Raw genomic sequence first — 22950 nt, 5'->3', positions numbered from 1 at the left:
AATGGCATATGTCAGGTGATTGCCAGATGTGTGGCTCCACTCACCTGTCAAAATTGCCCAGAAAGAGTGGGCCAGTTTTAAATCCAGTCCATTGGCCAAATACAATTTCCTACTTGGATCCAGTTGTATTCCTGACATAAATAGTCCAAAATGCTTGGCTGCCTCTGGGATTGCAAACTTGCATGATATTGGAATTACTCAAATTTTAGAACATAAAAAACTGAAAGTAAGCAAAGAAAATTCATATAGTTACTTAATTTTCAGTGGGTAGCTTCAGATCAGTTGAGTTTATGTTTAATAATTGTATTGACGCTTTGAAAAAGTAGTAATTGCAGTAAGGGGGGTTTGGTGATTATATTTATGGGGCTGCGGGGGAAATGAAAATTGAGCAGAGTCAGCTTGGGTGAGCCTGGTCTCGTTCTCTCTCCACACACACACACCCCCTTCAGGAGATGCTTTTACAGACACTTCTACAGTGCAGTAGGGAGGAGTGTCAGGAAAGCCTTTTGCATGAGTGGCTTTTCATTGCCATTCTGGATACAAGCTTATATTTGCATGTAGAGGTAACACTGGAGTTTAGTATCCTGAAAGTTTTACTGAAAGCAGTTTTTAGAACAATAGTTGTTTAATTTTGTTTCCTGCTCATTCTGATTTTGCATGTGTAGTTTGGGTGGCTTAGTAGCATTTCAGGTCTGGACATCTGAATTGTCTTCGAGAAAAGGAAAAATTGGAATTTCCCTTGAGCTATTCAAGGTATGCAGGATAGGAATTGAAAATGGTGTCAAAATGTGTTCACTTTGAGTTTTATGTGCCTGAATCCCCCCCACCCCCATGCTAAAGAATTATTTCAGTGGTTGCATTGCGCCATATTACAGGTAATGCAGCACTAAATTATACAATAGTGTATCTGATAACAATACTGCCAGCAGTACCATGGAGAAGGAAATTAGATTTAAGTTAAATCAGAAGTTCAGTAAATCAGTGTGAATTTGCATCTTTCTTAAACTTGTCAAAACTGAGTGGGTGGGTATTTGAGGTATTTTTATGTTGCTCTTCAGTACATGTGTTTTAAAGGCAGCTGAGAAATAAATTTTAAAAAAACAACAACTATAAAATCAAACTACAGTAAAGAGTAAAACTTTTACAGTAAAGCAGCCCAAAAGCACAACAGCCGATAAAGCCACACTCAGCCAGAGATTCAGAATGCATGTAGGAAAAAGAGTTCCTTCTGGCATCATAAGGAATATTCCAAACACAGGGTGCCACAGCTGAGAAGGTCTGCACTTTCCTAACATACTAAAGATGGGGCACCCAGAGAAGGACCTCAGAACATATTAGTGTATGAGAGGTTCATGTGGGAGAACCATCTTCAGATCCCCAGGTCTCAAGCTGTATAGGATTTTAAGGATAAGCCACTGGCATTTTGAATTGTTTCAGAAGTAAACCAGCAGCTAGCGAAGCTGTTGGAGAACCAGCAGGTGTGTTCTCAGTGGCCTGATCAGCTTAGGCGAACAGCAATGTTTGGGGGTAACTGAAGGTTCCAAGTAGATTTCCAAGTGAGCAGAAATCCAATAAATGGCTGTAGTTTAATCTGGAGGTTATCAGAACATGGATAACAATAGCCAGGAGAGGTTCCAGTTAGTGAAAGGAGGTTTTTGATACTGATTCCAGTTGGACCTCCAGTTATAAAGCTGGATATATTTATTCATTTATTTTTAATTTATGTTAATAAATATCAATAATCTAACAACATAAAACAATATGCAAATAATTAGGGGTGATAGTCTATCACTTATATATATGAGCATAAGGCTCCTGCCTACAGCTGATCTTCCAAAAAGCAGTTGCTTTTCTCCCCTCCCCGTCAGGATTGGGAGAGGAGGAGATAAACACCTGTCTTTGGAAAGATCTGCTGGCCACAGCAAAGTCCTACATGCAGGCAATTCTTTCCAAACAGCAAGCAGTTGCTGTTCTCCTGATCTTTGGAAAGATCCTGTATGCTGGATACAGTGCTTTTGGAAGCAGCAAAGAGACTTGCAAAGCTGTGAGTTTGGTAGCTGGGTGGTTCTGCCCACCTGTCAGCCATGTGTTATTGATCCTTTAGAGCAGGCATCCCCAAACTCGGCCCTCCAGAGGTTTTGTGACTACAACTCCCACCCCTAGCTAACAGGACCAGTGGTCAGGGATGATGGGAATTGTAGTCCCAAAACATCTGGAGGGCTGAGTTTGGGGATGCCTGCTTTAGAGCAGGTATGTGAAAAGCTATAGAGGAGCTGAATATCAATAATATAAATTTACACCAAGTTTCTACTGTACAGGAGTGTTGGCCTGATATACTAGTAATAGCTACAGCAACAGCAACAATTTATTATTTTTATGCCACCCATCTGACTGGGTTGCTGCAGCCACTCTGGGCGGCTTCCAACAAATTAAAACACAGTAAGACATCAAACATTAAAAACTTCCTTATACAGGGCTGGTAATACTGCTCAGTGGCATCTTGCATAAAAGGGCTCCTGAAAATAAAGAAAATAAATGGTTGGAATTATTTTTTCCAAGCCAGACTAGTGTTGACAGGTGCAATTTTCATGCACATTTGTAGCTGAATGTACTGTTACATTAAGGCACTCACAGTGTATATATAGCTTAATTATTACTGTGTGATATTAAATGTTCATTCTCTAAGTACATTTAAGTTTTAAGTCAGCCTTCTTCAACCTTGGCCTTGGTGTTTGGGGCTGATGGAAATTGTAGTTCAACAGTAAGGATGACATAAGTCACAGTAGATTGGTTTAACATAAAAATTTAAATAGCTAGCCTGATTTGATTTGAACCACTCTTCCTATTTGTACTCCCAAGTATTTCCTATTCAAAAGTTTTTAAGTGCTTTTACCTTTTGTGCCTGAGAGAAAATGTTATAGAAGTTCTCTTACTGGTGTAGTGAAAGTCAAAACTGTTAGTACTAAAAATAATTTTAAAGCTTTCTTGGATTAAATCCTGACCTCACTGATCTCAAAACGAAGAGTGGAGCTGATTTATGTTCAGTCAAGTTTACAATGCCTAGAACAGAGATGGAAAACTCTGTTGTAAAATATATCACATTATTTCCTGCTGTTGCTAAAGGGTTCTAACCAAGAAGTCAGTTACCCTGCAAACATACTAATGAAATGGTTGTAAAAGCTGTTCAATAAAGAGAAAGATGGTGGAATATAAAAATAGGCACTGACTAAATCTTTACTCTTCTAAACAGAAGATCAGCAAAATCCAGAAGCAGAAGCCCTTATTCATCAAGGCACTCAAGATCCCGCAGTAGGCACAGATTATCAAGATCCAGAAGTCGGCAGTCGAGTATTTCTCCTAGTACTCTGACTCTAAAAAGTAGCCTGGCTGCAGAGTTGAATAAGAACAAAAAAGCTAGAGCAGCAGAGGCAGCCAAGGCCAATGCGAAAGCTTCAAACACATCTACACCTACAAAGGGAAGTGCTGAAAACACTGGGTCGGCCATTCCTCAAGCGAACAATGTGAAGGAACTGAAGAAGATAAAAACTGAACACGTACCTTCCCCTTCAGGTGGTACAGTCTTGAAAAATGATAAGGCAAAGGCTAAAGTCCCTGTTCAGGAGACAAAGGGGGAAAACAATTTGACTGTAGAGAAAGCTGCTAAGCAAAAAGTTTTGGTGGCGAAAGAGAGTAAAGCCACTCCTGTCAAGCCACCATTGCAACCTGCTTCCGTGAAAGAGAAAAGCAAGCCCCACCCACCAAGTGTAGCACCTAAGGAAAAGGATCGCAGTGTTTCACTAATAACCTCGACGCTTCCACCCCTGCCTCTTCCACCTTTGCTGCCTGAAGATAAAGATACAGATAGGTGAGTTGTAAAATACTTAACTTTCTCTCTTAAGACATAATTTCCACCTGGAAATTGCTTGGGTTGTTTTTTTTAAGATGATGCTACGTACCATTGTTTAAGGTATGAATAATGCTTGATAAGCCGTATGTAAGGGGGAAAATAACCTGACAACCTGATTATTGCAACTCCAGGTATGTTGTAGGTGTTGTAGACAAAATATTCCTGAACCGTGTTAAGGACTTTTTCTTGATATCCACAGACCAGATAGCAGTCTTAGTATATTAAAGGACCTACAGTCTTAAAAGATTTTTACCTCTTTCTCATTTACTTTGTGTTGGCCTGTATCATAATATTACTAGAAGCCTGTAGCCAATGTTTCGGCAAGTAAACTCCAGTTCATGCAACTCTTCTTCTTTTACACACCTCCCACCTCCCACCTGTTACCTAATTAGTGAACTGAAATCAGTGAAGTTTATCTCATATGGCTTTCCGCCTCTCTTTCAACCCAGTCTCTGGCTGCTCATTTTTTTTGTAGCCCCCACCTTGCCTCTCGCCTCTCTCACGCTTCCAAGAGAGGTTTACATGTCCTACACATAAGCACATTCCTGTTTAATTCTGTGGGCTTAGTACATATAAGTGTGCATAGGATCACAGCTTGAAGGAATTCACCATCATATGTCTTGTTTCTTCCCACCTCCTATGATTCCTCAGTAGTTTTTCTTTGCAAACAATGCCATTTGTGGCTAGCTATGGCAGTGGCCATATTGAGAGCGGTTGCTACTGGAGTGAACAACAATGGTTTCTTTACAAAGATAGCTGCAACTGCTGAACTGATATAGCAAACGTCTTTTTTCTCTTGGAGTAAGAATGAGGAAACTGAAGATGATCATGATACGTGCAATGATGTTTTTAGGAATGAAACCTTGTTGGACTTCTTGAGTAAATACTGTTGAGTTCAGACTAACCAAACCTGTGTCTGAGCCTGTCTTCGGCTCCTTGCCAGGTTGACACGTACCTTTACTGTAACAAACACAATAGAGTGTGATAGCTGAATTGAGTTGTATTTTTGGCAACAGTGTTCTTCATTTTTTTGGCCATATAGATTGTCCCAGGTGAGGGAGGGCATAAGCAGATTGATCCCACCTTCCTTTACCTTTACTTTCCTCTTTAACTTTGGTAATTCTCCACAGTTCTGTACCAGTTCTGTCCTTGTCTTGGCACCGTAAGGTGAAGGGTGAGAAATAAATAAAGGATGAACGAGGAAGAAAGTGTGTAGAAACATTTAATTTGAATAAATTGATTAATAAAATGAACCCAAAACATCTACCAATAGCTGTACATGAGATAAGACTGATAAACCTAATGGAATAACATGGTACATATGTATATGTTTCAGCCTCAAAAGACCCTCAGCAGAAAATTAGTCAACAATTTAAAAACAAAGTTGAACTAGCTAAGAAGTTAAAATTCTTGCAACATTAGTGGTACCTGGAAAATGCATGAGTATATCTGTTATTCAAACCACCCAAAATAAATCATAATAGCAAGTCATATTTAATCTTCCTGAACATGGGCGTAGCCAGGATTTTGTTGGGTGGCAGACTTTCATGGCGGCGGGGGGGGGGGGCAGAACCTCAGATTTGTATTGATTTTGATTGATTGTGGGGGCAGTCACCTCCCCTGCCACCACCCCTGGCTATGCCCATGTTCCTGAATTGTGTTATTGCTTATTGAGGAATTACACTTAAATATCCATAGATGCAGATCCATTCAACCTGTGTATTGGGGGGAAAAAAGTGGAAGCACTCTACAGTCAAACCTCGGTTCTTGAACGCCTCCGTTATCATACGTTTCGGCTCCCGAACACCCGGAAGTAAATGCCCCAGTTTCTGAACATTTTTCGGAACCCGAACATCCACCGCAGCTTCCACTTGAGTGCAAGAAGCTCTTGCAACCAATCGAAATCTGCGCCTTGGTTGTCAAACATTTCGGAAGTCGAACAGTCTTCTGGAACGGATTACAGTCAACAACCAAGGTTTGACTGTATATGGAATAAAAAGGAATAGAACATTGGAAATACCATTATCTCCCGGTTATTCCAGAAGATACTAACTTTGGCATTACAACTGAATTTTACCATTATTTATTCCATGTAAACTTAAGACAATTTAAAATTCAAAGTTTTGAGCCTTTGTAAATATAGCATTTAAAAAAAATTAAACTAATAAGGGGGACATTGAAAAAAACAAGCACCTTCAAACTGGAATTTTGTTTGAGAACCCTCCATAACAGCCAGTCTTAATCTGTCCTATATACATCATGTAGGTAGACACTGCAGAAATGGGTTCTCATATGCTATGGGGCAGGGCTGAGGAACCTTTCTAGCCTGATGGATTCCCCTACCCGCCTGTCAGCCACCTGGCATCACAGTTATGTTGGGTGACCTTTCCAGCCTGCAGGGGTCTTCAGAAATCCTCTCAGAGTGCTATCTTGCCCTGATGTTTTAAAAGGTCTTTGCAGACACTGTAGACCAGGTGATCGACATCATTTTGGCCAAGTCCTGTCCTTACCTGCTCATACCTGATGTCCTATATGGCATTGGCTGGAGGGTGGGTGGGCATGGCTTGGTAGAAATGGCCTCACAGCTCAAATGGAGAGACCGGGTGGGTCTAATTACACCCCTGCTATGGGGAGTGTAATAGTCAAATAAGTTTCAGAAAAATAAATCTTAATATAGTGCCAGGTGAACATGTAACAGATAATACCCAAATTAGCTGGAGCTCCCTATATGTCAGAGTTGTGTTGAAAAATGCCTGTTATTTAAATTTCTGAATGATTAGGCAAATGCTCTAGCCTCAAATTCTAGTATAATATTAATAGATTATTAATATTATTAACATATTTGCAAATTTGATTTCCAGTTTCTTATATCTTCACATATTCAAAATTAATGCTCTTCAAAATGTAAATCTAGAGAAGGCTGTACTATGGAAAACTGACTTAGATTTCTGGCATCGGATTTTGAAATAGGAAGCTACCAAAGGTTTGTCTATATTTCTCTAGTTTTCAAGGGAGCATATCTGTGAAAGCTGTTAAGAAAGAAGTGGAGAAGAAATTGCGTCACTTGCTGGAAGATCTGCCACTGCCACCTGAGTTGCCTGGAGGAGATGATTTATCCAGAAGTCCAGAAGAGAAAAAAACACCAGTGCAGCCACATCTTAAAAAGAGACCGAAGTATGCACAAAGTTTTTCTTTTTCTATAATACATGTATTTCACTTCCATAGCGTATCACTTTAAAATCTCTGTTTGAGCTATTGAATATAGGAAATGCTGGTAGCTTACTCATAGTAGTATTCGTAGGATTCTGTTAAGGCTTCTTTTTAATATTTTACTCGTTTTAGGAAGTAAAAGGAGCTAAAACTGGAGTAGGTTAGCATAATTGTGATTGCATGTACTTTTAAAACTGCCAGTCTAGATGCACTGGCAGATTGTAAATACAGCTAATGGAACAGCCTTCTTTCATTTCTACCAGTTGTGTGCTGCCATTTCATTATACCAATATAACAAAGCTTTGTCACCATTTTGCACCTGGATCTATAGGCAGAAATATATGCCTTAAACATATATTTAATCTTCAGTATGCCTCATCCCACCCATATCATAAATGTTTCGAGTGGCTTGCTGAAATATCAGATTATAGCATGCTGTTTTCTTCATCCAGTAAATTTATTAAAGCGTCTGATTTCTGAGTAACAAGAAGTTTGAAATACATGCAGGTCCTGCTTACCTGAACACAGTGCATTCCCTGGAAATCGTTTGTTAGGCAAGCATTTGCATAACAAGTCCACGATTTCCATTGATTCTTATGAGAACATTTCTAATGTCTCTTCCCCTCTCCTGCCATGGCTTCTTCCTAAAATGGCTGCAACCAGCTAGCAAAAGAGAGGCAAAGGAAAAGCTGATTTGTCCCATTTCCCCTGCTCCCTGATTTGTCCAAACTCTAACCCCCCCCCCACCTCTCCATGGTTTCTGCCTGAAAATGGCAGCTGCTGACCAGCAAAGCACGAACAAGTAAGGAAGTAGGCAAACTCTGGCTGTTTCGATATCTGAATGAGCCGTGTGTGTAGTGAGGTTTGGGCACAATTCTTTGTATTTGGACAAGTAAATTTGAGGATAACAAGCAGATGGATAGCAGGACCTGGATGTAGGAATAGAGATTGAAATATCTGAAATGGGTAATGAAACAATTTAACAAGTCATATTGGGATTTAAAACACCCACCCACACCTGCATTTGACTGGTACAGGTTAAGATCATGTATCCTTTCATTTCTCTATTTTTCTACGGAAAGAAAGATATTGCATCCTGAGTTTCTTTTTAGGTTTCCCAGAAAACAGATTATCCCTGTTTTGTATTAGAATGTTTTTGAAAATTTGCTCAGTATCAGCAGTAAATGCAAAACAACACCCTCGGGGATACATGGAACAGTCATAGGGGTTTAAAAGAAATTGCAAATGACAGTTGTGGTTAATGGCAGCATTTGTTTAGACTGAAAATAAATGCTGAAGTCATAGTATGCACAAAATAGCAGATACTCTAAGGAGAATTTTTATTAATATTTTCTTTTTTATAATTATTATACATATTACTCATGGAAATGGCTCAAAGTGACTTATAAACATAACAGAAATACTAAAACTGATTACAATAAACACAATCAGTAAAATCTTTTAAAAAAACCAAAAACACATCTACACAATATTATTATATAGATATGGAAAGGCACTCAAATTGCATTTTACTGTCTGCTAGGATATGTGGACCACGCCATGGTGAAACAAAGCAAAAAGAAATTGACTGGGGGAAACGCTGTGTTGATAAATTTGATATCATTGGCATTATTGGAGAAGGAACTTACGGGCAAGTTTACAAAGCAAGAGATAAAGATACAGGTAAGCTTTCAAAATCAATTCACATAGAAATAGCTGACTTTGAGTGTGATCACCACAACATGTTTTCTGTCTTTGTCAAGTTCCTGAGCATATATTATGCAATTATTCTCCACAGCTGCAAGACAGTACTTGAGATGATTGTGTGTTTAGGCTACAAGCCCTTAAGAAACGTTCAAGAAGCTGTGACTCTTCACACTTCTTCCAGTGTGTGGCTTAGTCCATGGATATAGTAAAATGTGTGGAATTGAGCATGTGGCACCCAAGTGCAAATATTCAATGCAGAAGTATTGAATGGGAAAAGGGTCAGTTATGGACTTCAAGTGCTTATTGAGACAGGAGGAGGAATAGAAAGTTGGGTAAATAATACTAGTGCTAAAAGAAACGTGTGACATCCAGCTGTATCCAAATGTTCTCTGAAGGGTTGGGGAACAGTCCAGCGCAGCTGGGGTTGGGGGGACAAAGGGATGAATAGAGTAAGGGGAAGTCTTATTATGTAAGGTGACGTTCCCACACAAACATTGAGTGTCTCCCAATCTCTGATATTTGTGGAATAAATGTATTGCTACCTTGCTGTGGAGTTGCAGAATGCTGGAGTTGATGGACCACATGTGATCTGGAGGTGAAATTTGAATTTACACCATAATGTTTGTACAGACCTTTCATTCTAAGCTTTTGTAATGGGCCTTGTGCTCCATAGCCACAAGCAGGTTCTTCCGACTGCTGGATCAACTTAAGTGGGCAAAATGAAATGGTCTTTGAAATGGGATTTGGGGGATCACATCCATACAGAAAAGCATATGCGGAACATCTTCTCTGAGTGATGCCTTGCATAGTGGTTTGTAGCAGAGATTGCTGTCATGCATGTTAAAAGGAAATGAGAAAGTGACATTGTGGTAGTAGAAGCAGTTTTAACTTGTTTTATTTGCATAGAGATTTGCATACTGAATCTGCTTAAATATACTCATTTTCATTTTCTATGCAGTAAATTTCTGTTTCAGTTTTATAAGATACCTGATAGTCTCACATTATACAAACAGCCACAGGAAATTCTGAATTGAATGCAATTACATCATTATAGAATAAAAACATTATTTTATAGGGGAAATGGTGGCACTGAAGAAGGTACGGTTGGATAATGAGAAGGAAGGCTTTCCAATTACAGCTATTCGAGAAATTAAGATTCTTCGACAACTTACTCACCAAAGCATAATCAACATGAAGGAAATAGTAACAGATAAGGAAGATGCTTTGGATTTTAAGAAAGACAAAGGTATGTAGACTACTGTTGTGTTAAAAGTCCTGATTTGAATGCACCTTATTTGAGAGTAGCATGAGCATTTATTGAGCTGTAATGTAACTTGCACACTTCTTCATATGTATACATGGTTTCTTTTGAAGAGACATGCTATAAGCCTTTGCCCACATTAATATGAGCAAGATAATAGCATCCTATATACTATTCAATTTTTCTCATTGAATTGGCATTACAAAAATACATACCTTGCTAAAATATATTTATCCCCCTTTTCTGAGCTGTAAAGATTTCTAGGAAAGTGAATACCCACAAATACAACAAAATCACAGGTAATGCAATTATTATAGTATAGGATTGCCATATTTCAAAAAGGAGAAACCCTGAAAGTTGTTGTGATTTTTCGGTTGACTTCTCTAAGATCCAGGACAAAGCACTGCCTTTGGAAACACCCCCCAGAGGTCACTTCTGCCCTTGAAATCCCAGACATATGGCAGCCCTATATAATAACTTCTGGGACATGCGGCAAAACAAAATCCCAGCACTAAACAAAAATCACCAAGGGCATTTTTTTCAAGGGGTGTAGAAACTTTTCTCACTTAAGAATCCCCCATGTTAACCCACTAGAGCTTTCCCTTCCCACGCCACACAACTCCTCCGAAGCTCCCTTTTCACCTTCCCAGTGCCATTTTTAAGCCACTTCTTTCTTCTGTTCTGCAGGCCCACTTTGCACCAGCTTTGCACCTTCACTCCCATATTCATGTCTCCTCCTCCTTGTACACCATCCACCCCATGGTAGCTTCTTGCACATTCACACACATTGGAACTACTAAGCCCTCTTTGCACCTTCCGCCCAATTAGGAAGCCGCTTCCTCCTATTCTGCAGCCACATTAGTAGCCCTGTTTTCACCTTCACCCTCATTCCCATGCCACCTCCCTCCTTTTTTATAACCCCCATTTCTATACCTCCCCTTCCCTCCCAGTCTGTGCTCCACTGCCAATTTGCTTTCCTCTTGGGAAAATACCATTAGAACAGCTTTCTCCATCCTGGTGCCCTTCAGATGTTTTGGTCTACACTTCCTGTCATCTCTGACCATTGATCCTGCTGGCTGGGGTTGATAGGAAGTGTAGTCCAGACCACACGGAGGACACATGGTTAGAGAAGGCTGTATTAGAGGATTAGCAAGTAGGGTCAACGTTTTAGCCAAGTTGTGATCTGAACTCACTCAGATCATTACTTTGGTTCCTCTTTTGTTTTAAAAAGCTATTTTTGTGTCTAGTAAATCTTTGAAATGGTTCCTTGTTTGATTGTCATTTTGGGAGTTAGAGGGATGTTGAGAAATTTTCTGCGAATTTTCCTTAAGCATGTGGCTAGAACTTGGCTGTGTCAGTTCTTTGGCATTCAATCCTCTGTCTGCAGTGCACTTGCTCTTTGCTCAGGGCACACTAGTCTATCTCAGTTAGGGTGGCATGTGGCAGACAGATGGTTGCAATGGAGAGTTGCACTAGGTAAATTTGATCTTCTCAGTCTTTGACTTTGTGATTTGGGCTGAAAAGTTTCAGTGGCTTTTAATGGTCTGGGCTGTGGTAAGAGGGTTTCTGTATCCACCCCCTCTTGTGCAGATAATGGTTAGGTAAAGTAGGCTGAGTGGAAACACTTTATTTTGTTTATGTAACAATTAGTTTGTTCAGGTTGGGAAAATATGTAGTACTTGAACTTTTTTTTTTTTAATGAAAGATTTGTCAAAATGGTAAAAAGCTGCTTCAGAAACACGATCCAGAAAGCATTGAAGAGATAACGACTTAAAAAAGTATGGATTCACGTTAGTCTAATCAGTTTGCAGTCATGTGAAACCATAAGGCTAAAGGCAAAGGTTACCGTATCCTGCAGATTTGTTCTTGAAAGGATTTACAGTCTTTGTCCTGTGAATCAAATGTAGTCTTCATGAACTTTTTTGTTTGTTTGAGTGCTAGCAACCCGAGTGCTAGTCATGCAGCTATCAGAGGATGCTTCACTGCAGAGTTCCTTCTCTGTTCTCATTGTACATGAGTTGCTTTACTTGGCTGTCTCAGAACTAATGGGAAGTCTGTTAGCGATTGGAGAATTCAGTGTAACTGACTGGTCATTAAGAGGCGTTTCTTCAGCTTTTATTCTGTAGAACTGTGAATATAAGTGACTGGAGTTAGACGAAGTACAGTAATCATGAAATGGCTTCATCTTTTATTTTAGCAGGTGGATAACCTTAAGCAGTGAGTTCATGAGGTTATATACACGCTGTTAAATAGTTGTGGAAGCATATCAAACGTAAATTGAGATTCTTGAGGAAAAAACATATTTCAGTAAAGGTTTTTGGGATTTATATTCAGTTTAACTCCATATGTTTTTATTGGTTGGATCTTGATTCGTTTTACAATGGAAAAAAAGAATACATTTGAATGTTAGCTGACTTGCAATAATACTAGACCTTGGAGTGTTTTTGCAGTTTCCCATTGCATTTCCAGCAAGATGGAAAGCGTCATATAAAGATACAACACAATATCTTGGAGCATAGGAAACTGCCTTATAGAGAGACCATTGACCCAACTACCTCAGTATTGTCTACACTGGCTGGCAGCACTTTTCCAGTATCTCAGGGAGATTTTATCTTGCCACAACGCTGATGGAGCCCTCAGTATGGCTTATAATATGGCCTTGTTGAAATAGAAGATAGCTTAGCATTGTGGAAAAAGACCTGTATGAGCTTTTGCATATGCGATGAGGAGATAAAAACCTTCTTTAGAACTAACCAGTTTTCTATGATGGGTGAACCTGGAGAACTGTGATTTATTCTAACAATTTTTGTGTGTGAAAACAAATCAGGATATCAAACCACAGGTCCCTTGGAAATGGGTACAGGAGTTTAGATGGGACCAGACTCAAAATGTAGAATTTTGTTGTGAGCGTCATTCTAACATCCATGCCTGTAATCTCCATTATCAAAGCAGATAAGAGTTTTGTATACAATATATCTTTGCAATTGCTCTCCTCCAACTCCCATGAAAATAGGTGCAGAGGTAAAGATTGGTATTCCGACTTGAGATGTAGAATAGTGTCCTGAATAGGTTTGTAAAATCCCTCCCTCTCCAGAAATATGTTTAAGAAAGATATGCTTACTTACGTTACAGCATCTTGGCAACATATGTCAAAGTAGTGAACTGAACAAATCTCATTTTAGTGCATGGAATCAATAGTTGTCTTCAAAAATTAAACTAAACATGAAAAAAAATTAAATTTCCCTGCAGGTGCTTTTTACCTTGTGTTTGAATATATGGATCATGACCTGATGGGACTCCTAGAATCTGGCTTGGTTCATTTTGATGAGAGTCATATTAAATCATTCATGAGGCAGTTGATGGAAGGCTTGGATTATTGTCACAAGAAGAATTTCTTGCACAGAGATATTAAATGCTCCAACATCTTACTAAACAACAGGTATTCATTCAGTTTTGTATACACAGATATTAGAAATGCAAAAATGTCTTGATAAATCATAACTTGCATTAACACAGGTTGATAAAGAGCTTGCTAATAGTCTGATGATGAATAGGCTGATGACAGTCATCCACCAAAGTTTATGTCATAATAAATGTGTTTGTCTTCAAGGTAGAATCATAGAATAATAGAGTTGTAAGGGACCCCAAGGGACATCAGGTTCAGCCCCCTGTAGTGAAGAATTGCAACTAAAACATCCCTGGCAGATGGTGCTTCAAGACTTTTATTTTTACTAATACATGGCTTATGCTGCAATTGGATTTTATTTGCACTGGTGACACACTTCTTTTAAAGCTGCTGAGAGCTTCTTTAGACACTACAATACACACTTTCTCCAAAGACACCTAACAACAAACAATTCAGTCTAGACTCAGGTTATTATAAGAAACGTTGTTGCATTTTAATAGCACTTTTAATTGTATGAACTTCATAGTTTAATCCATATAGTTTAATCCACATTTAGTGTGCCCTTTTTGGCCGCTACTAAAAACATATTAGTTTAGACAAGCCTACCTAAATGTTTAGAAAGTTAATCTGAGTTTTAGTCTGTTGTTACTTTATTTTTTTGAAAATGTTAAATTGTTGTTGTTGTTATTGATAATTTGATTGTTTTTATCTTTTTGGTAAAGCACTTTGAGGTTTGTTTGTTTTTTTACAGTCAAACAGTGTATAAATTTTATGAAATAAATAAATGCAACTGCTTATCTTGTTAGAATACTCACAGGTATCAGGCTTATATAAAGACTGAATCATTGGTTCACCTGGAAAGGCCTGCCACTCAAGTCTGTAAGAAAATAGGCTTCTAATTTGGAGAGCTAAAGTTCCTTAAAAGCAAATATAAAATTACAAAATACCTAAAAGCAGAATCTTGCAAAGGTTTATTATTCCTTTGACTTCACTTTATACATGCCCTAATAATGGCAAAACAATTTCATTGGATGCCAATACTTAATGCATCAGGAAAATTTACAAACAAATGTACAATGGCAAGGAAATCAATATACCAAAAATAAACTGAAAATATAAATGGAGTCCTTTACTCACTGTATAGTTGCCATCAAGTCACCTATTCCCCAATTAATCTCCCCTGACTAATACATTTTACTGTTGCAGTATTACGTATTGGCAGATGAAGTTATTGTCTTGCCATGTTCGGGCATTTTAAATTGTATTGGGTATATAAAAATGAAATTATTATAAGACTAGGAAGTCTTGGCAGGATTATGTTTTTAGGTATTTTGTAATTATCATTAGCTGTAAGGCGTTTCAAATGAGCTGGTTCATCTTTAAGCTTGAGTTTCTGCAGAAAGGATCTGGAAAGACAGGACAGGCAGTGGTGGATAAACTTTTTTTGGCATATGAATATTTTAGTAGTAAGTTGGATGGATACCTTTGGGTATTCAAACAAGATACGTGGATTAAACCTGGGGCAAGGAATCTGATATGGAATATTTACTTTCCCTTTTCCGCTGGCCAAATTTAACTGGTTGACCAATTGCCTGGCATCACAGTGCTATCAGGCGAGGATCTTCCGGATTTCAAAGCATCAAACAGGTCTTGGAAATAGTCTTTAATGGTGCTGGTGGGAGGTAACTTCAAACCTTCTTTCTGCAGGGATTGGCTGTGGGATCAAATTTCCCATGGGGAAACTGGAACCATCTGATGTGGGGTGTTGGGCAAGTGGGTATGGTTTGGGGAAAACAGCCTTGTGGACTAAATGGGACTTGTGCTGGGCCAAATTGGACCTGCAGGCTGTAGGTTCCCAACTCCTGGATGAAAGCAGTGAGCTATACATGCAATGGTTGCTTAGATATTTCTCTTCCTTACTCCCTCAAAGAGTTTTACAGTTGTTTCCTCAACTATATAGTGAGTTCCATGTACAATATGGTTGCTGGGAACAAATAGTGATATTGCCTTGGTGCCATGAATGAATTAATGAATGAAACTTTATTTGCATCAGCCGTCGGCCATAGCAACAAAAAGCACTGCGATATACACAGAACAAAATAAAAGTCGGTTATATAAAACACAGTTTAGGGTTCTGAATCAGCAGTCAAATAGTGGACCTTACAGTGGTACCTCGCAAGACGAAAAACGCGCAAGACGAAAGAGTTTTCCGTTTTTTGAGTCGTTCCGCAAGACGATTTTCCCTATGGGCTTGCTTCGCAAGACGAAACGTCTTGTGAGTTCTTGCGAGTTTGTTTCCTTTTTCTTAAAGCCGCTAAGCCGTTAATAGCCGCTAAGCCGCTAATAGCCGTGCTTCGCAAGATGAAAAAACCGCAAGACGAAGAGAGTCGCGGAACAGATTAATTTCGTCTTGCGAGGCACCACTGTATTCTGATTGCCCCAGCTAGAAACCTTGCAACCTTTGCAGTCATCTGCGCCTCTTGATCTGCCAGGAGAAACGACACTATGGCAGTGGTTGTGCGACCCAGAATGGTCAATAAAAGAGGCCATGTGTGCAGGCTTCCCAGCTGCAGGCATCTGCAAGACCATGTGAAACAGGAAATGTGGACCTGACCGCACTGGCTGCCAATTAGCTTCCAGGCCCAATTCAGAGTGCGGGTTTTGACCTATAAAGCCTTTAATGGCTTAGGACCGCAATACCCGAAGGACCGTCTCTCCCCATATAAACCATCCTGGACTCTTTGTTCATTATCTAAGGCCCTTCTTCACGAGCTGCCTCCATGTGAGGTCCAGAGAGTGGCAACACGAGAATGGGCCTTTTCTGTAGTGGCTCCCCATTTGTGGAATGCTCTATGTGCATAATACCTGACATGCTATCAGTCCACTACAGTAACAGAAGCATGTTTCTGCATGTGCACAATCTTAAGCATTTGAATGCAGAATAGTGGAACTACAGTGGTACCTTGGGTTACATACGCTTCAGGTTACAGACTCCTCTCACCCAGAAATAGTACCTCGGGTTAAGAACTTTGCTTCAGGATGAGAACAGAAATTGCGTGGTGGCAGCAGCAGGAGGCCCCATTAGCTAAAGTGGTAGCTAAAGGTTAAGAACGGACCTCCAGAACGAATTAAGTTCTTAACCCGAGGTACCACTGTATTTTCTCTGTTCACACAAAGCACCATTTCTGCACATAATGGGATATGCCCATAGAGCTAGGTCAGTGGGTCTTCTGTGTATGCAAAGTTTATTTTTATTTAGGAAAGTTTTATAGCTTAATTTTTAAAACATCTCTTAAGTGGTAGGTATATACATAAAATAATATCAATCTCACTGCATGTGAAGTAGAGGGGGCAGGAACAGGACCCACTGCTTGTAAGACCCCAGAGAGTTGCTGTTGCAGTTGGGAAGGAAATAAATAGGTGGCTTACTTGGGGTTTATCTCTATTACTGCTGCACTGTTGTTCTGTAATTTTTTGTTTCTATTACATCATTTACCTGCATTATATATTGTTTTAACTATACAGTATACCACTTTGGGTATGCAAGCTGGAAAGTGGTATGTAAACAACCCACCATGTTATAAAACTTAAAATGACCCATCTGAGGGTTTTTACCAAGGGTCTTGCTGTCATAACATGAAAGTTGTTTCATAATATTAATAATATTGTATGGAAAACTAACCAACTTAGCCATTTGGAACTTTAAGTAGGTTCTTTAAGTATTTCTATCTATTGTGATACATACACTAAGTTTTAGTTCATAAGCATTAACATTTGCTACAAATTCTTTTTTTCATGCAGGGATTTATATTTTTTTCTGATTTCATTTCCTCACACCCTTTGTTTAGATATTTAAAAATTGCGTAAAATCTTTATTCTTTCCACTAGAGGGCAGATCAAGCTTGCAGATTTTGGGCTTGCTCGGCTGTATAGCTCTGAGGAGAGGTAAGTCTAATACTAAGTCCAAAGGTACATGTCAGTGTTTTGAGAAATTCCTCATAAGCAAATTTTAAAAGCCAGGTGAAGCGTTTCAGAAAGTTTGGTAATAAAAGTAGCAGAAAATAGTTATAGGGTTGAAATGTGTCCTCTTTTTCCAGGACACGTCCTCTCTTTCACGAGTAGTGTCCTAATAGCGAACCATAGTTAAAAGTAGAAGTTGGCAAATATGTTCTGTTTTTTGCTTTTCAAAATATGGCAGCCCTAGTTATTTTCCATGGCTTTAACCCATTTTGCTTATTTATATGGTTTTATATCATTTGAATTAAAGACTCTTGAATTAAATTCTTAAGCTTTTTTATAGTTTATAGTCTATAAAAATCTCAGTTTGTTAGGTTAGGTCTGATTTGCTGTGTATACCTTATTTAAATGGATATACTTATGTTTGGAATATAATATTATTCCACTCGTATTTAAATTACATCACACAATTATGTTACTTATTGTTAATTTTGGCTTGTTTAAAATATTATTGTATAGCTTTTCAGAATACCACTTCAAGAGAAAAATAAAATGCAAATTATATATTCCTATTTAATCTAAATGGAGAGAGTTGTTCCATAATGCTGTTTACTGATTCTCAAGCCTGTACCTGTATTAGTTCAGTGGCCTTAACTTCATGACCATAGTAAAGCCTCACCTGTGCTGTAACCATTTAGACCAGGCTTCCTCAACCTCGGCCCTCCAGATGTTTTGAGACTACAATTCCTGTCATCCCTGACCACTGGTCCTACTAGCTAGGGATCATGGGAGTTGTAGGCCAAAAACATCTGGAGGGCCGAGGTTGAGGAAGCCTGATTTAGACTGCAGGTGGGGTGGGGTGCTCATGCAATTGTATGATCCTCCACACAAAACAAACAGCCCTGCAGCAGTGTGCACGACGCAGTGTTTGAGTGAAGGGTGCCAGCTAAATCTTTTTAACAGGCTTAGTTCTTATGAATGTTTTGTGAAGACCTATTCTGTGAGCCCCCTATTCTACCCTGAAGTGGAATATTTAAATACAGATACATAACTATTGCCTCTGTGAGAATTGGGCCTATGCTTTTAAAATTGCTTTCTTCAAATAAGTAGCACGGGCATAAGGGATCTTATTAAGAAATCTCCATTTTCTGTAGACATATAGTATTTATAGATATAAAATGGAGGTCTTAACCTGGTGGTGGATGCTTATAAAGTCCATTCAGAGCCAATGAACTTCAAAATGTTTTGTTTTCAAGCCAGTTCAAGATAGGTTTCCTTCTATGTTTTGAATTGCTTGGGAATTAAGACTTGTATAGTTCGTAACTGAACTGAGAAGATAATAAAATAATTGTGGTTATTTTGAGGCAGACAAATAGTGAAAGGAAACCTGTGATTCTAGTGATGAGCACATTGTTTTTTAAGGGTTTTTTTCTGCTTCTGAGTGGGATCAGGAGAACTGTGAGATGTTTTATCCCCCCTCCCCACCCCAGTATTTTGAGTTACTCATAGTAATTCATTTTTTGAGAAAATTCAAATTTGTTTTCTTTTCCAGTCGACCATATACCAACAAAGTTATCACTTTATGGTACCGTCCTCCTGAACTTTTATTGGGAGAAGAACGATACACACCTGCCATTGATGTCTGGAGCTGCGGGTAAGGCTGTTAATAGAAGCAGAATATTTTGCAACAACAAATTTGTTAAAATGGTATTGAAGAAAATGTTCTGTCTGTTTCTCCTCTCCTCCAGATGTATCCTGGGTGAACTTTTTACTAAAAAACCAATATTTCAAGCAAATCAGGAACTTGCTCAGCTGGAGCTGATAAGGTCAGTTGTCATTTATAATGTTGGGTCTGTAACAGTCCCTCAGAAGCCCACAGTGAAATGTGCAGCTTGGTGTTGTTTAAAAGAGTGAAACTGAAGTCCTTTCACAGGAAGGGAGGGTTTTTTTTTCTTGCATAGGCTGATGCATAGTTAGGAAGAAGTAACATTTATTTTTCCTTCTGATGTCCTTTTTTTTGCTGCATCTTCTGAGTTAATTAGCTATTTGTGGTGGCAGCAGTAGTCATATTAGCCTTTGCTGCATTTTGAATAGCGAAATGAATTATTGTCCACAGAACATCTTACGTTAGGCCTTCCTAGAGTCCCCAAGTCAGAGGAGTTCTCAATCTTGACTTCTAATACTACGAAATATGGAAGAACATTGATCTCTCTCTGTAAGAGGGCAATTTTCTTTTTCCTCTTGATACAGTACTCATAAAATAAAAGCTGTGCTCAAAAGAGTGAGCCACTAGATGTCACTAGAGCATGTTCCAAAAGTGAGAGATGAAATAATGTTTTGTTGTTGTTGTTTTATCTAGCTTAAAATAGCTGCTTGTCTCTTTTGTTGAACATTGAGAATGGATTTGATTCATTTCATTAACATGATGATGAATACCTGAACCACCTTCAGTGTGATAACTTAGTCATAACACTTGGGCTTCCCAGACGCATCAGGCTGGCCAACTGCGAGAACAGTTGGACTAGGTGGGCCACTGGCTCCTCTTATGCTAGCAGATCTTGTAGTACTAAAACTGGGCAAGAATACTTGAGATGATTTAGGTTATTAGAAAATTTCCCTTTTTCTTCTGTGTTGTAGAAGAATGAGCCTATCACTAATTCTGTTTACCTTCTGTTACATCAAAATATATTGGGCATGGCACAGATCAGTCTGTGTCCAAGTATTTCTTCTTGTACCTTGATCCTAAGCACGCATACCCTTGAACGAAACCTCACTGACTTGCCTAGTGGGAAAATATGTAGAAGAGAACAGCTCCTCTGTTTATCTTTTAAAAAGCAGTAGCTTGATGTAAAGTCAGTGAGTAACCAGAGTTGCCATTTCACCAGTTTCCAACTTGGATAACTTAACTGTACAGTTAACATTAGCTAATAATAACCAGTGTTTTGAGTTTCATCAAGTCTCTTCTTCACATCACCTTAATAGGCCTAAAACCAAATGGTCTCTTCGTCATGGGATATTCTTATCTGCCAAGTTCATTATCTTTGTATTTCTCTTCAGTTGCTTTATTTAAGTTTATAAGGTTCCAGGCTAAGTGAAATAGTCATCACATTCTCATTTTGATTCAGTATTTTTTACTCGTACTTTTTAACATTAATATCTACATGCATTCATTCAATGTTTTTCATACAGCCGCATCTGTGGGAGTCCTTGTCCTGCAGTATGGCCTGATGTGATAAAACTGGCATATTTCAACACCATGAAACCAAAGAAGCAGTATCGTAGAAGACTAAGAGAAGAATTTGCTTTGTAAGGAATGAGCTACTAATTCTGTTTTTTTCCTTCATTGATTTCGTTGAGTCAGAATTTGCCTTCTGTTTTGTCAAGCTATTAAAACTGTGCTCTTAATATTCCCTTGATGCGTCTGCAATTGGTACAGTTCATAATATCGTTAATGCTGGTCTGTTCTTTTTCATGGTTTCTACCCTCCAGTCTATGGAGTTTGTGCCTGTGCAGATCCATCAATCTATATATCCATTAACTCTAGCCAGGTAGCTGGTACTTGTGCCCCTTTCCTCAAGGGGAGATTTTTAAAAATTATGTGCATGTTTTTAAAACTTATGAAATGATTCTTAAAATTTCATTTTATTCAGTTACTTTGGAACTCCCCGTAACTTCCAAAGCAAGGATGTTATAGATAGAAAGGGTTTTCCATTCAGCTGGCTTCAATTTTGAACTGTTCTTTTAGTTACTGTGTGTCAGCTGAATGGATAAGCCAGCAGGGCTATCCAGCTTTTCCATGCTGACACAGCAGACGAAGGTGAGATATGGCAAGCACATAGAATGCTACAGGTGGGCTCCATTGGCACGCTGCTTAAAATGGTCCTAACATATTAAGAAAATTAGGCAAAAACATTTATCCCCAACATCTAGTTTATATTGTGGAAAACAATCATGAGAACCCTCACATGCTATCTAAGGCTTATTCATTTTTTCTAGTGGTCCCAATTCTTTGCAATCTCCATGTTTGGAAATGTGACACCTGTTTTAATACCTGCCTCTCCTGATGCTGTTGAAGACACAGGAATTCTTTTTGTAAACCGCTTTGATGTTTATGAAATATGGTCATGTGCTTATACCTTATGTGCTGTAAATTGCAGTTGTGCCTAAGTTTGTTAAATTTCTAAGATGCTTTGAATTTGCTCTTCTGAACCCAGTTAACTTTGAAATGTCCTGTTTTTGTAGTTGCATTCTTTGTTTTTCTGCAAATCTGGGAACTGCCACTGAAAAGCAGCATATAAATGGAAATAAATTATAAGCCTATGCTGTCAAAGGAAATTGCCTTGAATTTGCCCTGAAGTCTATAGCATGGAGTCCTAATTGTATAGTAAATTATAAAACTAAGTTCACCAAGCCAGTAAGTTAGAAGAGGTGGTTGAAAACACACAAAATTGAACTCTGATGAGAAATTACATCACTTTATTCATCTTCTTGACAGTATTCCCGCAGCTGCACTAGATCTCTTTGATTACATGCTTGCTTTGGATCCCAGCAAACGCTGCACAGCTGAACAGGCACTTCAGTGTGAATTTCTGAGAGATGTGGACCCTTCAAAGATGCCTCCACCAGAGTAAGTACCCCTCTCTAGAGTTCATTTGCTACGGAAACAAGATTTTAATACTTCAGTTCTACTAGAAGGTGTCCTGTGATGCACGTTTTCAGTTTTTCTGCAACTGGGTGTGTGTATAAAATACATTATGAGCATACTGTTCCAGCATTTAATGGTTCTACAAGTAAGGAGGGTAGCTTTGGTATACAGTTGACTCACAACTTACCTGCATCTAACTTGTGCAAGTTCACTTGTTAACACTCTTGGCTGATCAAAATAAAACAAAGGTGTGTGTATCGGTGTGTGTGTGTGTGTGGGGGGGAAATAGTGGCAATCTCACCTGCCATTGTACACACTTTGGGCAAGCATTTGGAGGTGCAGGGAGAGTATGTTTTGACTATATGTGATTTTGGCCTTAGACACTGTCCCCAGAACATAACCCCCGTATAAGTTGAGACTGCAATACCTGAAGGACCACCTCTGCCGATACAAACCGTCCCAGACTCTGTGTTCATCACCTGAGGCCCTTCTTCTTGTGCTGCCTCCACGTGAGGTCTGGAGGGTGGCAACACGAGAATGGGCCTTTTCTGTAGTGGCTCCCTGTTTGTGGAATGCTCTTTCCAGGGAGGTTTGCCTGACGCTTTCATTATATATTTTTAGATGCCAGGTGAATAATTTCCTCTTCAATCAGGCCTTCTGCTAATTAATATTCTAGAGGCTTATAAATGTCTCTGTGGGAAAGGAGAGTTATTGGTTTGCTGTTTTACTTGTTTAAATCCTGCGTTTTATTCTGTGGGGGAGAGGGATGGACCCTATGACTTCCTTTGAACAAGCAGGTTCATTCTTGAAGCCAAGGTTTGTTCTTGGCTTAGTCCTTGTAGAAATAAACTGTAAGT

General features: G+C 38.9%; 1 protein-coding gene across 1 annotated transcript in view; it reads left to right on the top strand.

Moving 5' to 3' along the window:
- The window catches only part of CDK13 (cyclin dependent kinase 13), a 36873-nt gene that overhangs the window by 6030 nt on the left and 7893 nt on the right, over positions 1-22950 (top strand). Inside the window, exons 2-11 of the mRNA XM_083577566.1 lie at positions 3251-3865; positions 6911-7081; positions 8661-8800; positions 9900-10070; positions 13335-13524; positions 17380-17436; positions 19001-19102; positions 19197-19274; positions 20638-20754; positions 21944-22075. Of these exons, the coding sequence (XP_083433692.1) occupies positions 3251-3865; positions 6911-7081; positions 8661-8800; positions 9900-10070; positions 13335-13524; positions 17380-17436; positions 19001-19102; positions 19197-19274; positions 20638-20754; positions 21944-22075 (1773 nt within the window). The remainder of the gene's footprint in view (positions 1-3250; positions 3866-6910; positions 7082-8660; positions 8801-9899; positions 10071-13334; positions 13525-17379; positions 17437-19000; positions 19103-19196; positions 19275-20637; positions 20755-21943; positions 22076-22950) is intronic.

This window comes from Podarcis filfolensis (assembly GCF_964270895.1).
Source record: "Podarcis filfolensis genome assembly, chromosome: 12".
Lineage (NCBI taxonomy): Eukaryota > Metazoa > Chordata > Lepidosauria > Squamata > Lacertidae > Podarcis > Podarcis filfolensis.
Note: the sequence above shows the minus strand (reverse complement) of the source record. Positions and strands in the feature narration are given on the sequence as shown.